Source organism: Diorhabda sublineata, chromosome 1 (assembly GCF_026230105.1).
Source record: "Diorhabda sublineata isolate icDioSubl1.1 chromosome 1, icDioSubl1.1, whole genome shotgun sequence".
In the NCBI taxonomy this organism is placed as follows: Eukaryota; Metazoa; Arthropoda; class Insecta; order Coleoptera; family Chrysomelidae; genus Diorhabda; species Diorhabda sublineata.
This window is the reverse complement of record NC_079474.1, coordinates 15269441-15287075: the sequence shown is the minus strand read 5'-3', so window position 1 is coordinate 15287075 and position 17635 is coordinate 15269441. Positions and strand designations below refer to the sequence as shown.

The 17635-nt window shown below is 32.0% G+C and overlaps 3 protein-coding genes across 3 annotated transcripts; 2 read left to right on the top strand and 1 right to left on the bottom strand.

The window, feature by feature from the left end:
* Positions 1-1944: 1944 nt before the first annotated feature.
* LOC130453039 (rac GTPase-activating protein 1-like) lies at positions 1945-6228 on the bottom strand. Its single transcript, XM_056792630.1, has 5 exons — positions 5627-6228; positions 5384-5567; positions 4671-4852; positions 4241-4612; positions 1945-3798 (listed from the first exon to the last, which is right to left on the bottom strand). Exons 1-5 carry the CDS (start codon positions 6126-6128, stop codon positions 3188-3190), a joined length of 1851 nt encoding a protein of 616 aa, XP_056648608.1. The 5' UTR covers positions 6129-6228; the 3' UTR covers positions 1945-3187.
* A 287-nt stretch (positions 6229-6515) lies between these two features.
* Positions 6516-9054, top strand: LOC130445773 (uncharacterized). Its single transcript, XM_056781630.1, has 4 exons — positions 6516-6770; positions 6839-6989; positions 7480-7572; positions 8788-9054. Exons 2-4 carry the CDS (start codon positions 6909-6911, stop codon positions 9004-9006), a joined length of 393 nt encoding a protein of 130 aa, XP_056637608.1. The 5' UTR covers positions 6516-6770; positions 6839-6908; the 3' UTR covers positions 9007-9054.
* A 378-nt stretch (positions 9055-9432) lies between these two features.
* LOC130443103 (DNA-directed RNA polymerase II subunit RPB2) lies at positions 9433-17375 on the top strand. Its single transcript, XM_056777573.1, has 11 exons — positions 9433-9579; positions 9637-10065; positions 10129-10777; positions 11406-11525; positions 11578-11909; positions 13020-13189; positions 13255-13513; positions 13873-14317; positions 15207-15423; positions 15635-15853; positions 16637-17375. Exons 1-11 carry the CDS (start codon positions 9561-9563, stop codon positions 17303-17305), a joined length of 3528 nt encoding a protein of 1175 aa, XP_056633551.1. The 5' UTR covers positions 9433-9560; the 3' UTR covers positions 17306-17375.
* The last annotated feature ends 260 nt before the right edge of the window (positions 17376-17635 follow it).

Genomic DNA, 17635 nt, shown 5'->3' with positions numbered 1-17635 from the left:
AAATGATGATTAACTGCTTTATATATTGAAACCACTTTCTGGAACCTTCGAATTCTTGAAATCTCTAGATTGCCGTATATGAAGAACTCCGTAGGAATGTCATCTACACCGGAGGACTTGTTGTTTTTCAGCTTTCTGATGATGCCAAAGGTTTCCTCTGATCTGACAGCCAATTTGATCTAGTCGTCGTAGATGCTCACGGTTGTCCCATTTGAAATGGGGGTGGCCTGATTCAGCTGCTGGTCCATCAGTTATTAGATTTCTGTCGGGATCGTTACAAAAAGTGACCTGGGGATTGTATCCTGCCTTCATTCTTTTTATTTCACTTTTAGATTCATAAAAATGATGATTAATTGCTTTATATATTGAAACCACTTTCTGGAACCTTCGAATTCTTGAAATCTCTAGATTGCCGTATATGAAGAACTCCGTAGGAATGTCATCTACACCGGAGGACTTGTTGTTTTTCAGCTTTCTGATGATGCCAAAGGTTTCCTCTGATCTGACAGCCAATTTGATCTAGTCGTCGTAGATGCTCACAGTTGTCCCATATGAAATGGGGGTGGCCTGATTCAGCTGCTGGTCCATCAGTTATTAGATTTCTGTCGGGATCGTTACAAAAAGTGACCTGGGGATTGTATCCTGCCTTCATTCTTTTTATTTCACTTTTAGATTCATAAAAATGATGATTAACTGCTTTATATATTGAAACCACTTTCTGGAACCTTCGAATTCTTGAAATTTCTAGATTGTCGAATACGTCTTCTTAAAAATGGTAACAAAAATGAAACATGAAATCCGCGGCACATCCGCCATTCATTAGAACATATTACAATAGATCCGGCTTCACGGTTTATATCAGTGGACTAGTTCGTAACAATACTTTATGTAAAATTAATAGATAGTCTTTTATCATTTTTTAATGTTTAATTTTCTATTTTTCGTAGATTCAAAAAGGTCTTTTGCGTGACAGTTTCTGTGTCGAGTCTGGATCTCAAACTAAACGTCTTATATTTGTTTTTTTTTTGAATTGTATAATTTTATTTGTTTATATAGAATTTTTTGATATGCTACTATAATTAGTTTAAGAGTTTAAACTTATCATTGTATTAGTTTCACTTAAACGTATTAAAATTATGTTTTTCCTTCATTTATTAAAACAATCTAACCTCAAATTTTCTTTTAAAATATTTATCCATCAGTTACCTGAATCTGTTTATTTTGTACAATAAAAAAATTATTGTATGTGTTTTATTTCCCGTGACCAAAGAATTTTATCTATTTACCTATGCGATAATACAAATCCTTTGCCTTCAAGACAGGAGAAAGTCGCTGAAGTCAAAATCTGGTGAATACAATGATCAACTTTTATTCGTTCTAGATAAATTCAGGATTATTATCCCTCGGTTGAAAATAAATTTCGTTATTAAAACAACTTTTTCACTTCAAATTTAATTATTATGTCACATGCCATTCGGCAAACATTTTGAATATTTCTTTTTTCACGTATTGTGGTACAGTAGTCGACTCGGATTCATTTATTCTAACATTCTAGTTTTTGAAGAAATTAATTCGCCATCAACATCCCACTCCTTTCTAAAAATTCACTAAAACCTCGTAATGTATGCTAAATCGTCCTCTATCTACCCACAATTTAAATCAAAGTAAATTTGTGGTGAATTTATTCTTTATATTCACTATTCTATAGGTGCCAGGTTGTAGTTCCAACCATACCCAAAGGACTCAACTGGTACTTATTATTTAATAACAAATAATAATTTGGATAATCGTGTCCGGGAATAGTTTAAGTTCATTAAAAAGCTGGTAGCGTCCAATTTAATATAAATTGTTCACCTCATCTTAGTAACAGTTATTTAAATACTTTAACTGAGGCGAAAAGTCTCCTGCTGGGGAATTTAAGGTTATAATTATTAAAACAAATTGTTTATTGAATAGTTAAATTTCCATGTATTTTGATATTAAGTCAAAGTAAACTACTGAATTCATCATATGTTACAAATCAAGTGATTGTGGGCGTTATTATCTATAATAACCGGACATTATGCATATTGGGGAAAGGGGTCATGATGGGGTAGCACACATATAAGAAACTAGACGTTTGTAAATAGCGTAAATAATTTTGACACACATTCAAAATGTATTCCGAATATCTAAAATTATAATTTCAATTCAAAACTAGCTAGGAGAATAAAATGTATATAATTAACTTGCCAAAGATTTTATTGTAATTATAAAATCAACTACCACGTTTTTTCTTAAATACATAGGTTAAGTACATAGGTTAGAGGTTATTTCGTGGTATCACAAAAAGGATGAGTGACAAAACATGTCAGTGCGAGAGAAACCGCGATTCGTCGATTTCATTTTTTATAAGGTTAAACGTCATTATTTTAAGGAAATTATCTATATTCTTTCTGTCCTGAACGTCGGTGCCTCCAACGTCGAACCCCTACCTGGATCAGTTCCGCTTCAACGCCTCTAAATCGCCCTCCTCCAGGAATTATATACAAGACTCTATGAGGGTGGAGTAAGTATAATGATTCGATTTATATCTTTTTGATCTTTGGTGTTATCTATTTAGATATGGTTGTTTATAGGAATTCGTTCAACATTTGATTAGTTGATTTTTTTTGGTTCTGAGGGATGGGGTATTGAGTGTAGGGTATAATGGGGCTTGGGGCCAAATGGAGGTCTGGGTTCATTTCAGTTTCTTAACAAATAACATTAATCTATTATTTTTTAGGTAAAATCTTTTCTGATATAAAAGGATGGACTCATAATTTCTTCTTTTTCAAAATTTTACGACTCAGATTATAAATACGACGCCTCCATTCTCGATAACAGGACTGAGAGAAGCTGACTGATAGATGGTCGACTCTAGCTACTCTCTATATTGCTTGTCTTACTGGAAACGAAGAAGGCTAGCGAAATAATATCTGGTGTGCCACAGGGCTCAATAGTTATCCCACTTTTGTTTGTTTGTTTTTTATCACTCGTCCCCATAGGTGTTGAACAATTCAATTTTTCATAATGCCCCACGGTCCCACTTACCACTTAATCCATAACACATAAACTGCATAATATTTATACAGGCTGTATAAAAATATCTCAAACAATGATAATAATAATAAAAATAAATATCCTTGTATGAAAATTACAAAAACAATTATTTATAAGCTGGCGGGGTTCCGAAAAACTTCCCCTCTCTCTTTTTCCTAAATTTCCCTTCACTCCTGGTAACCGGAGTGAAAAATTTCGTAGCCGTCGGTCTCAATAAAGAATCCGTACTGGGTGTTTGTTGTAGCCTGTTGGTCGACGGAGTGAGACAAACGTTGATAAAATTAAACCAAAAATCGGAAGGTATCTTCAGAAGATGAGACATAACGTTAACTATATATTTAGTTTCTTCGATTAATTTATTGTGCTCGGGGTGATTAGAAGAATAACCGACTATAGTTGGACCAAAAACTTTGGACAAATTATCGGCGGGCATTTTACAATCGGGACTTTGGGCGACTTTTTGTAAATGTAAAATCACAAACGCTAAGGTGTCTCTATTTGGTTGGGGTAATTTTGAAATTGTTTCGTACAACGCTGGAGCCACGTCGTTGGGGTCTTTAGCTCTAACTGCCGTAACGAAATCTTGCCAGAGGGCATAAGTAATTAGAGGTTCGGCGAGGGAGCGAAGGAAATCTTTTATACAACCGCAAATCACGTGGATGTCTACTTCTTTGAGGTTAGGTGCTATCCTGCTGGTTAAAAATTTTTCTTTCAACCCTGCAATAAAGATAGAAACAATTAACGAAAATTGAACAAAAATATATATTTCAAACCGACATCGTGATAGAACATAATTAAAAAAATGACAATCGTTAGAAAAGACTATAAAAGGTGGGGGAAAAAAGGTTGTTGAGAGTGGTTACCAAAAGTAAATAAGAAAATCCTGAAGTATAACTAGTAAAAAATCATAATAATTACAATAGTGTAATCAGACATAGATAGGATATAATTTTTAAGAATTAAATTTTACAAATTGTTGTTATTTGGTGTAAACTAATTTTTATAATGAATCAAATGTAAAATCAACATAAAAAAGAGGCATAACCAGATGAAAATGGAATACAAAAATAGTAAACAGACTTAAAAAAAGGCAACTGAACTGGAAACGCACTAAACCTAGAAGAAGTTGAGGATAAGTAAGTAACAATATTATACATACCTTTAACATCTTTCTCGGATCCAGGAATCCTATAAATCCCCAATTCTTTCAATCCTCTATACTCGATTTCATTGACACAATGTACAATTAAAGATGGCACCATTGGAGGACTTGTAGGCGTATAATCGGCAACAGTACCTGTGAATTTCTTTGAGGTTGGTGTATTTATGACAGGTACGCAAGGTGTCGGTAACATATCCTTACATTCTGAATGACAAAACATTTTGCATTCTTTACATTTATAACCAGTTTTACCAAAGCGGATGTGTTTTTCACAAACCATACATATGTTCGGCATCACGACAGTTTTTTGTTGAAAATAATGTTTTCGGTAATTAGTACCATCTATTTGAGGAAAATTTATTTTTTTATCTGGAATAGATACAAAAGTGTGTAAGGCAATGAAGTATATTTGAAATCTTAAGTATACCTTGTTGATCCCATGATTCAAATACCAAATTAGGAGGAACTACAGGCGCCAAGTCCTCCTCAGATTTCGGGATAGATTCAATTATTGAAGTTGCAGTTATGGGGCCATCTTTATTTATAGTTAGAGTAGTAGTGGCTCTAACAGTATCCGCATTTCCAATTTCAACTGCTTTTGTTGAAGATCTAAACAATTTTTCTATGTAAAACAGTCATAATTTTGAACATTTAGATAAAATTGTACAACTGAAACATCATAACTATTACTGCAAATGACAGAAAATACTAATAAGGAAACTATGCAGAGAAATAGATCCTATATCAGGGTCAGATATATGGAAATGTGCAAATTTCCACAAATAAACACCCCACATCCATAAAAAAGTAAGACATTAAACAAGAAGAAACCAGCATTAAAAACATCAATATATTTGATCCAAAATCAACTAGGGACACCTCCAGATAATAGCAAAACAACAGAAGAGGAAAAAAATTCAATATTGGTGCCAGATACAGGAAAATATCTACTCTCTAAAAATACAAAGATTAAAAAAAATAACTCTAAATAGATGGTTAACCATCTACTTCTAAATCTTTAAAATAAAAAAAGAAGCCCACAAAAATTTTTTAAATGAAAGGTCTGGTCATGAAAAATTTAATATTGGAAAGTTGATTATTAACTTAGACACTAAATAGACACATACATAAATTACTTACTTTCGCTTTTTGCTTGTTGGTTCTTCTGGTTCATCACTTCTTTGGCGTTTCCATTCCTTACTAACTCTGGAAGAATCTAAATCATCCTCTGAACGAGAATAACTGAAGTCAGAGAGTATTGAACCTGTAGAATTGACTTCTTTGATGGCACTAAGACGTTCTGCATCCCCAAAGCTCATTCTACCTAAAAAAGTTAATAAACTTGAGTATCTAAAAGTTAATCAGATGAAAAGTTATATTTACCCGAGTAAAGATTACTAATTTGTTGTTTAGTATCGTCGGCAAGTTTATTTCTTCCATCCTTAACAAGTGAATTACAAAATTTGGCAATTTGATGCTTAAGTACGGCACATTCGTTATCAGAAATTTTTCTTTTCCTAGTTTCTTCATCCAACAATTTTCTGGCACTTTTAAGACGTCTATTGTATTCATTTAATTCCTCGTTTTTTTCATCTATTTCGGTTCGGAGTCTATCGCATTCTGCTATCTTTTTCCTCCATTCTTCGTAAAGTAAATGCGTTTGTTCTGCAAAATTATAGAAGCTTTCGTGCAGAGTATCTCTATCTTCGATTTTTTGCTGATATAACCGTATTAGTTCATCATAACAAGCCACTATAGTTAAATCTCCTGTTGAGCCTTGATCGGAGTTTGTTGAACCTGTATCTGAAATTACACTTTGTTCACTATCTGAATTTGTTAGTTTCGCTTTTTTGTGAGGATATGGCTTAAATGGAGTATCACACATTTTAAAGCTTTAATATAACAAATTTAAATGAATGGCATTTAAACGACTGTTTTAAACGGTAAGTTTCAAATCGAACTTTGACATATGACAACTTGTTAATAAGAAGAGATAAATACAGGAATAGGTTCCGCAAAGTCGCCAACTTAAGATAATAATAAGATAATAATAAATCTGTTGGATACTTAGATCAGGAATATGCCAAACCAAACTTTGAAATTCCTAAGAAACAAATAATTTTTTTAATAAAATTTTGGAAGCTATTCCTATCCTCAATCTTTGTGCTGATATAATCTGATCAGCGCGTCAAAATATATGATACTTTTTTGTCGAGTCCTATCCGAAAACCTGCGACACCTAAGCGTTGGTGGAAAGACAGAGCGGTTGACCGTCTTTCTAGGGAAACAGCGTGTAGGGAAAGGTGGGAATCGGCCCGGGTATTTTTCTCAGCGTAAAGATTTGAGTTTTTCTCTGAGTGTATTCTGTCGCAATAATCCAATTGAGTGTGTGTGTGATTTTTCTGGAATTATGTATTGTGGTAATCGTAGCTCAACCATGTTCAAAGATAAAAAAAAAACATCACGGTACGAAGTAAACACTGATTATATCTTATAGAATATTAAAAATCAAAATGTGGTGCTACATGTAAGTAAATAAAATTATCAATTGATTATATTGAAATGAGCAACTAAGGGATATTTATTATTTTCTAGATGATTGAATTGTTAAAAAGGCCGCTATGTACGGTGGGAAATATAGATAAGCCGAACAAAACCTTTAATTATGATCAATCATCTGTGTCAAGAATATATAAAGAACACCAAAATGAATGATTTTGCTATTGATATCATACCAAAGGTACAGGTAAGTTCCATTATAAATTATTTTTATAATAAATAGCATTAAGATTCTAAATCGTTTTTATTTATTATATTTAGAACTCCATTTTCGCCGATATTAAGGCTCTAGTTTTATTGGCAACCACCCAAACAATATTCATTTTCTCTCTGGTTCGAGACAATTTATTTATACTGCGCATGCTTCATGCACGTTTCACTTTCACTCCACTTATAGTTGTATTACATATAGTAAACACTAAAGTGTTTTTTAAATGATAGTCACTGGGTACTAGATCGGTACTGTAGGAAGGACGATCAATTGTTCTTAACAAAATGCTCTGCTCACATCTTGGTTTCGATAATCGGTACGTGATCGGGGAATATCGTGAAGCAAATTATTGGCAAATTTAAGCTAAAATTTGGGAAATCCGAAATATTTGGATTTAGATATTGCAATGAATATTGAATTATACCGGATACATTTCTTTCTAAGAGGAATCTTTCTGGATTTTTAGGTTGAAATAATGAAGCACGTAGTAGTTGTGTTCGCTTGCTTATTAACCATTACTCAGTCTCTGCCTTTTACGATACTATGTGAAGATTCAGAGGTGAGATCTTTCAATTATTTTTTTTAATTATTCATATGTTCGAAAATAAACTTTTATATTGGTTATGACTAACAAAAACATTATACATCACTAAGAGTAAACATGTTAACACAAACCTTATATATCGTTACAATGTTGCCAGACTTTTTTTAGCGATTTTCGTTCGAATTAGCGACAAATATTTTATATTTTCATATCGGGTGGCTGGCTTCAGCATATTTTAACAAACGAAAAACTTGTGTATGAATTTACTAGAAAAAAATGGTTCAAATCTACGAAAAACGTTCATATTGTAACAGAGAGCGACGTGGCGAAAATTGCGTTTTGTATTCTGTTGCGTGCAATTATTTAATTTGAATAAAACATTGATTGTTGATAAGGTTATTGAAATATTAATATTAAATGTATAATTTCACCCAAACTCATTCAAATTCGAATGATAATTTTCAATCTCTTGAAGAAGTAAGCATTTTATTTAAAAATTTTTTACATTGAAAAAATATACAATTCTTTGCATACCTTATAACCTCATTAAACATGATAACGTCGGCCATATTGTCGTGGCGGATAAAGAGATTTTATTACATTTGTGTATAGAGAATTGATTGTTTTTAGCTCTTTTTTCATTTAAATGGAGTTATTCGGCAAAAAAAATAAAACATCATTAATAATAATAATTATTTTAATGTGAATAATGCAATATTTGTTCTCCTAGACAATATGGCAGATGATCGTTATGTCATGGACTATAAGAAGAAGGGTATGTTCTGTGACCTATTGTTATATTTTGACCTTTCCTGATAAGTAACGACATCTTTTTAACATATTTAAATCACAAAATTGAATATCGTTAGTGTGACCTTTCTTTGTTTTTGTTGAGATATTTTAAAATTCATGTAACAGAAATATTGTGCATTTACTGTAAACAAACGTGGCAATATTAGACGAAATACGTCTTATCTGTATTCCTCACTTCGTGAAAAAAGTGATGTTACATTGTTTAATTGAAATCGCATAACCAGTAATGTGTGTTTACTATTACAACCAGATATTAAAATAGTGAAAATATTTACGATCACGATGTAGTAATAGTAGCCATTTTTTAACGTTTTGATTCGTGCTCTGTGTTTGTTGTTCGGCGCCAACTTTGAATTTAATTTTGCTTTATCAAAACTTTGTGAAAGTACTAATATGTTTTACATCTTTTTTTTACAGAAAGAACATCAACGTATTTGTTGGTTAGATGCGGAGCAACTTAACGCTAGACATACAGAAGAGTCTTCTTTTTCTTTTGATTATCCAATGGAGCAGAAGCGAAATTCTGAAATAAGTAGTGCTTTGAACATGTTGTATGGTCGACCGAACATAAAACGAAATCCCGAACTTTCTAGCGCTTTAATGAGTTATATGAGAAATTCGGGCTACAGAAACTGAAAAGTTTTATGTAAAATGTCAAGTATGCTGAAAATAAAAGTATTTTAAACTTGAATTTCTTCTTTTTTATTGTATTCCGCTTCTACCTTAAAAGCCATACTTCACCATCGAAATATAAGTATTGTAAATTTAATTAACTACACAAGTTAGACCACCAATTTCCCTCTTCCTTATATTTGAAAAAATTCGAATTCCTGTAGACGAAACCTGAAAAATCTTGAATTTTATTAATATTCCCAAAGTTAAATATTTTTAAATTATTAATATGAGCCTTAAACTAGCAATAAAGAGGTTATTTTCAATAAATTAATATTTTGTAATGTGTAAAAGAATAAGAATATTTTCATCAAAAAGTATCCTGGTTACCGAAGCACAGAAGTAGAGGCAATGAAAATGTTACGTCAGCTTTCAACTGTCATATATTTTTATATGTTGTAGTGTCGTTTATAAGTAGTTCGTCTGTGGTCTATAAGTATTTCGTTGTAGTTCCATTTTATAAATAAATAAAAGCTTGTTTTGATTTTTTTCTATTATAAGTAATATAAAATATCAAAATGTATGAACAAGAAGATGGTAACTATCATTAAATATTCCCAAAATACGAAGGATATTCTTACTTGTTAATTTTAGATCAATTTGATGATGAGGATACTGAAGAAATCAGTGCTGAATTATGGCAAGAAGCCTGTTGGATTGTTATCAATGCTTATTTTGATGAGAAAGGTCTAGTACGTCAACAGTTGGATAGTTTCGATGAATTCATTCAAATGTCTGTGCAAAGAATCGTAGAAGATTCCCCACAAATTGATTTACAAGCCGAAGCTCAACATACAACCGGGGAAATTGAAAATCCTCCAAGATATCTATTAAAATTTGAACAGATCTATTTATCAAAACCTACTCATTGGGAAAAAGATGGTGCACCATCTCCTATGATGCCTAATGAAGCTCGGTTAAGGAATTTAACATATTCTGCTCCTTTATATGTGGATATTACAAAGACTATCGTTAAAGAAGGAGAGGATCCCATTGAAACCCAACACCAAAAAACATTTATAGGTAATTTAATTATATAAATTTGTATATTTTGGTAATTGTTAAACTTTTTATTTTGGTAATTAGGTAAAATTCCTATAATGTTGCGATCGACATATTGTTTATTAAGTGGTTTGACGGATCGTGATTTAACAGAATTGAACGAATGTCCTTTGGATCCTGGGGGATATTTCATAATAAACGGTTCAGAAAAAGTACTAATTGCTCAAGAAAAAATGGCAACTAATACAGTTTATGTATTTTCAATGAAAGATGGAAAATATGCTTACAAATCTGAGATAAGGTCTTGTTTAGAACACAGCTCGAGACCGACGTCTACATTGTGGGTTAATATGATGGCTCGAGGAGGACAAGCCATAAAAAAAGCTGCAATCGGTCAACGTATTATTGCTATTCTACCATATATAAAACAGGAAATACCAATTATGATAGTATTCAGAGCTTTAGGTTTCGTGGCTGACAGAGATATATTAGAACATATAATTTACGATTTTGACGATCCAGAATTGATGGAAATGGTTAAACCGTCATTGGATGAAGCTTTTGTTATTCAAGAACAAAATATTGCTTTGAATTTTATTGGAGCGAGAGGCGCACGACCTGGTGTCACAAAAGAGAAACGTATCAAATATGCCAGGGAAATTTTGCAAAAAGAAATGTTGCCTCACGTAGGGGTATCAGATTTTTGTGAAACCAAGAAAGCCTATTTTTTGGGGTAAGTGTGACAAAAAGTTCTTTATTATAATAGATAAAAAATTCTAATAGGAATCATTATTATTTTAAAAAATTTCATCATTTCTAATTTTTGTCATGACATTGTAAATTTATAACATTGTAATATGAAGTGCTTGGTGAAATAAGGCCACATTTACAAAAATCGAGATAATTGGCTTTAATTATTTCACCCAAATCCTGAAATAAAATTTATTATGTGTAGCATAATTTGCTAAAAGTGTAAAAATTAATTTTGTGCCATACTTTAAAAAAAATAAATGATTATACATCTTCTAAAAGAAAAAATATTTCCTGTTGCATAAGTGTTCAGTAATGATAGAGTACATGGCAGATCTTAAAACTTCTAGTAATCGCATCAATAATTCACTTTTGGTGCATCTTCGAGTTTCCCTAATGGTTTGGTCAACTCACCTAACAATATCTTCTGTAGTGATAGACTTGCGTCCTCGACCCCCTTCATCATGAACATCAGCTTGACCATCTTCAAATTTTTGACACCAACTGTCTGGAGGTTGAAAAAAAAAACAACCCCAGTATATGAATGTAGACATGTTGTGTAGTCGACTTCAATTTGTTGCTTTTCAAGATTCTATTTACTGCATTTTTAGATACATGGTCCATCGGTTACTTCTAGCTGCTCTAGGTCGTCGAGAATTGGACGATAGGGATCATTATGGAAACAAAAGATTGGATTTGGCAGGACCTTTATTAGCTTTTCTTTTCAGAGGGTAAATAAACCGAATAATCCACAAGACAAAAATTATTTAAAGTTTCTTTCAGTTTATTCAAGAATCTGATGAAGGAAGTGAGAATGTATGCCCAAAAATTCATAGATAGAGGCAAGGATTTCAATTTAGATTTGGCTATAAAAACGAAACTGATTACTGACGGTTTGAGATATTCTTTAGCTACTGGAAATTGGGGTGATCAGAAAAAAGCTCATCAAGCTAGAGCTGGAGTGTCTCAAGTATTGAACCGATTGACATTTGCTTCGACTTTATCGCATCTGAGACGTGTAAACTCGCCTATAGGTCGAGATGGTAAATTAGCTAAACCACGTCAGTTACATAATACTCTGTGGGGAATGATATGTCCTGCTGAAACTCCTGAAGGTAATTACATTTTCTTATATATGTTTGTTAATTATATCTTTAAAATTATGTATGTATGGGTATATTGGGGTACACCACGACCCCCTTTCTTGCTGAAATACTGGGCAATAAACTTTTTTGGTATTTTGTTCTGAGGCATGTCCCTGGTTTGGTCAAAAGTATTTGGAAAAATTAAAATACCTTCTGGCTCTGATTCACCTTTTGACAGAAAATGAACTGTTTATAATTAAAAATAGATTTCAACAAAATTGGAAAAAAAATTTTTATTTCAATTTTTATCTCTTAAAGGACCTATGTGATATATATTTTTTTTAATTATTAGATTACAAAAGTGAAGAAAATTAGTGAACAAAATGTGAATTTTAAGGTTTTTTTGAAACATATTCTGTTTATTTTCGTAAAAATGATTAAATTATTTAATGTACATGTAAGAAAACAAACCCCAGTAGTATTTCTTTTTTTATTTTATTCGTTTAATTTTTGTTCCTCAAATTTTTCAAAAAAAAAAAGGATTCATTTAACTAACGATTAAAACTATCTACCAATTTTCAAAAAAGTGAATCATTTTTGGTTGAGAAAAAAAGTTTTTTTTTGAGTTTTCACGACCATTTGGAAATTAAGTGAAAGAGCGATGAATGTAAATCAAAAAATTTTCAATTCTATCAAGTTTTTTCGAAAATTTTGTCGTTTTTTGATGTAACCAAATTTGAAATTTGTTTTTATTATTATAAACAATGCCATTGTTAATATTTTTTTATTACTTGATACTCTTCTAAGAATTTTTGAAAGATAAAAATTATTGGTTGGTTATTTAAACTATTCGATTACGAAAAAACATTTAAAAATGGTTTTCCAATAAAAAAAATTCTATATGTCAGAATTTTAAACGAATCATTGAAAGATATATAAAGAATATTAACAAATTTTTTCATTTCTTCTAGTGGTAGTATAATAATCAATATTTAAAAAAGATTTTTCATTTTTTCTATTAAAAATTGTTTTATATGTTTAATTAAGCATATAAAAAAGGCTATAAGAAGTGAAATATTATGCCAGCAATTATTTAAACATTTGATAAAATAATTATAAATTCATAAATCATATTTTTAGGGGCGGCTGTAGGTCTTGTGAAAAATTTGGCCTTGATGGCGTACATTTCTGTTGGATCTCAACCCTCTCCTATATTAGAGTTCTTGGAAGAATGGTCTATGGAAAACTTGGAGGAAATAGCGCCCTCCGCAATTGCCAACGCTACTAAAATATTCGTCAATGGCTGTTGGGTAAATAAAAGTTTCAAAATAACTGTTACCAAAAAAAAAAATACACAATCTTTCTTCTATTTCAGGTCGGTATTCATCGAGATCCCGAACAATTAATGGCGACCCTAAGAAAACTCCGAAGACAGATGGACATTATAGTATCCGAAGTATCTATGATACGAGATATTCGAGATCGAGAGATAAGAATTTATACAGATGCCGGAAGAATCTGCAGACCTTTATTGATCGTTGAAAACGGTCAATTATTACTTAAAAAAAGGCATATCGATATGTTGAAAGAAAGAGAATACAATAACTACGGTTGGCAAGTACTAGTAGCGTCCGGTAAGTAAAACAAAGTGCAAGAATTCGATTACACCATAATTATATCTTCACCTGTATTTTCATTACTCATCTCTATCATATAGTTAGAGGAAAAATCTTGATGAAAATCTAGGGAAGTAGTGGATATATCCAGCGGTGTTGCGTTCCCTTCAAGATAAGCCTGAAGGGTCACTACCACCATGAAAAATTCACACTACCTCCAATTGTGTTTCTTACATTCCCGTTTCTAGTATTTTCTTATTTATTATAAATTATCCTAATTATCCTCAACCAACTTTCCATATCAGATTAGAATATTCTAGATGTCACTACTGACCTTTTACCATTCGATTTTTTGTCAAAATTGATCAATTTTACAGGTGTCGTCGAATATATCGATACGTTAGAAGAAGAAACTGTAATGATTGCAATGAATCCAGAAGATTTGCGACAAGATAAAGAATACGCTTACTGTACAACTTACACCCATTGCGAAATCCATCCGGCCATGATATTGGGTGTATGCGCATCGATTATTCCGTTTCCGGATCACAATCAAAGTCCCAGGAATACTTATCAAAGTGCTATGGGTAAACAAGCTATGGGGGTTTACATAACGAACTTTCACGTTAGAATGGATACGCTGGCTCATGTTTTGTATTATCCCCACAAACCTTTGGTGACCACTAGATCGATGGAGTACCTTAGATTTCGAGAATTACCCGCAGGAATTAATAGTATAGTAGCGATTGCTTGTTATACCGGGTATAATCAAGAAGATTCCGTTATTTTGAATGCTTCTGCTGTGGAAAGAGGATTTTTTAGGTAAAACTATTCATTTTATTTTGTTTCTCGATCTTTCTTGAATCAATTTGACCTTATTGCGGATTTTTTGTATTAAAAATATAAATAACTCATTGATATTTCTTTTAGTTTCCCTTTTTTTGATTTCTTATTAATACATCTAACGTTACACGATTAGTTTGGAATCTTTATATATAAAAAAAATTTTTCTGTTGATTTTTCAATAATAATTATTTACTGGTTCAAATAGTGAATAATCCTGACAGAAATTTTTGATAATTAATAATTATTTATACATTTTTTTTTATTTTACCTGATACTACAACTCGTATACAAAAATGAATTTGTGATTATGATTAGAAAAAATATTTGGAAGATATTTTCCAAATATTTCCAACATTATTTGTATACTTTTGTTCAATATTTATTTTTAATTTTTTTTTTAATTTTTTTGTCTGAATACTTTTTCTTGTCTATACCATTTCCAAATTTTAATCTTTCTCAAATATACCTGACATTAAAAAATCAACTCAACATTCTTATACAAAAAAAATTTATAATAAAAAAAACTGAGGATTTTTTAGAGGATCTTTTTTTGTCAAAAAATGCGACAGAAATTTTGGAAAAAATTTATAGTTTTTCTTATAAATATTCTTGAATTTCTTGACTATTCTCGAATGAACTTAATGACAGTGTAAGCTGGAATTTACAGAACCGTTGTTGATATTCATAGTGAACACACTACACCAACACTCACAATTACACCGTTCAATATGATCGTTTCGATAACCGAGTTATGATCTTCAGAGACCGAATCTAAGTGTTGGTGTAGTGGTGGTGTAAACATTGTGTTCAATAACTCGACTTTGTTTAAATTTGTTATTTTATTGACGGCGAAGTTGCGTTTTAGATCGGTGTTTTATCGTTCGTACAAAGATGCAGAATCGAAACGAATTGGTGATCAAGAAGAACAGTTCGAAAAACCTACCAGACAAACTTGTCAAGGTATGAGAAACGCTCTGTATGATAAATTAGATGATGATGGTATAATATCACCGGGTATTCGTGTTTCCGGTGATGACGTTGTGATTGGAAAAACGATGACGTTACCAGAAAATGACGACGAGGTAACCAATTTTGATATTTTAATTGGGAAAAATATAATTTAATGAAAATATTTGGAAATTTTAACTCAATTTTTAACACAAAAAGAATTAATAAAACAAAATATTAAGTCATATTTATATTGACTATGAACAAATATAATATATAAATAGTTTTTGATTCATTTTTAAACAATAAATTTATTTAAAATAAATGCTTACAAAATTTTTGTAGTTGGACGGTACAACGAAACGTTACACAAAACGAGACGCCTCAACTTTTCTCCGTAACAGCGAAACTGGCGTTGTCGATCAAGTGATGTTAACGTTAAATTCGGAAGGTTACAAATTTTGTAAAATTCGAGTACGATCCGTAAGGATACCACAAATCGGAGACAAATTCGCATCAAGACATGGACAAAAAGGAACCTGCGGTATCCAATATCGACAAGAGGTGAGACATTTTTTCTTATCATGTGATAAATTTCACCATAAATTTTTGTTAATATCAATTTTTTCTGCTCAGTTTAACAAGTATTTAACTACTGAATGTAATGTAACTGACACACAGAAGGTCAAATCCGACACTTACTCACAGTCGATCAAAAACAACAAAGTGTTGATGATACAGAGCAGTATTTGGTCATGTTTACACGTAATAAATCAGATATGCGACAATGGATGAAACACAGATCCATTATTTCACTCTGGAATCAAAAAGATCATCAACTGCAGCTAGTGAACCACCTCCGAAGCTTCCAAAAATCAGCTAGAAAGGTTATGGCTTCGGTATTTTGGAATGTTCTTCATCGACTATCTCCAAAAGAGAAAGACAATCAATAACGAATACTAGTTATTGGATCATATGTCTAAGAAAAACCACTGTTTCACCAAGATAACGCACCGATGAACAAATCGATAGTTAAAATGCTTCTTCATCCACTATATAGTCCAGATCTGACTCCCAATGACTATTGAAGTCAAATAAAGAAGCAATTGATAAAACTGAAGCCTATTTTGAGTTAAAACACAAATATTTCCACAAGCACGGCATCGAGAAGTTAAAGAATCGTTCGGTAAAAACCAATATAAAGATTGTCCCGTTAATATATTTTTCCTTACTAAACCATTCATAAAAAATACGGAAGAATTTGAAACTAACCTAACCTAACCTAACTTCCACAGTACGCTTCTTTTCGTGATTAATTTGCTAAACTTCCATTTTAAATTGTTTTAGGACATGATATTCAGTTGCGAAGGCATCACCCCGGATATTATAATCAATCCTCACGCTATCCCGTCTCGTATGACAATCGGTCACTTGATCGAGTGCATTCAAGGAAAAGTATCGTCGAATAAGGGAGAAATAGGTGATGCGACGCCTTTTAATGACGCCGTCAACGTACAAAAAATCTCGACGCTTCTTCAAGAATACGGTTATCAATTAAGAGGTAACGAAGTGATGTACAACGGACACACCGGACGAAAAATCAACGCTCAAATTTTCTTGGGACCGACTTATTATCAAAGATTGAAACACATGGTGGACGATAAAATACATTCTAGAGCTAGAGGTCCTTTACAGATCCTTGTAAGACAACCCATGGAAGGTCGTGCCAGAGACGGTGGTTTACGTTTCGGTGAAATGGAACGTGATTGTCAAATATCGCACGGAGCCGCGCAATTTTTGAGGGAGAGATTATTCGAAGTATCCGACCCGTATAGAATACACATTTGTAATTTTTGCGGATTGATAGCCATCGCAAATTTGAGGAATAACACTTTCGAATGTAAAGGTTGTAAAAATAAAACGCAAATATCTCAAGTTAGATTACCGTATGCGGCTAAATTGCTGTTTCAAGAATTGATGGCTATGAATATAGCTCCGCGTCTTATGGTATTGTAACTTGAGTTTATGACTAAGAATGTATTATTTTATTTTTTATTTCCAATAAATACAAATTGAAATTAAATCGTTTTTTGTTGAGTGTTAACCAAATCTCTTACTTAAGAGGAAGATTTGGGAGGCTTAAAGAAATCCTTTTGTTTATTTTCCTCTATCCTGATATCAAACGTCGTATCGTCTTCATTTCAATCCCACGGTCTGTTTTAAATACATTTATTGCCAGACTTCTACATATAAAACCGGTAAAATGATGACAAAAATGCAGAAACACAACCAGCAAAACAACTTAGTAGTAAAGAGAAGAAACTCTCCAAAGATAGCAGAGTAGAA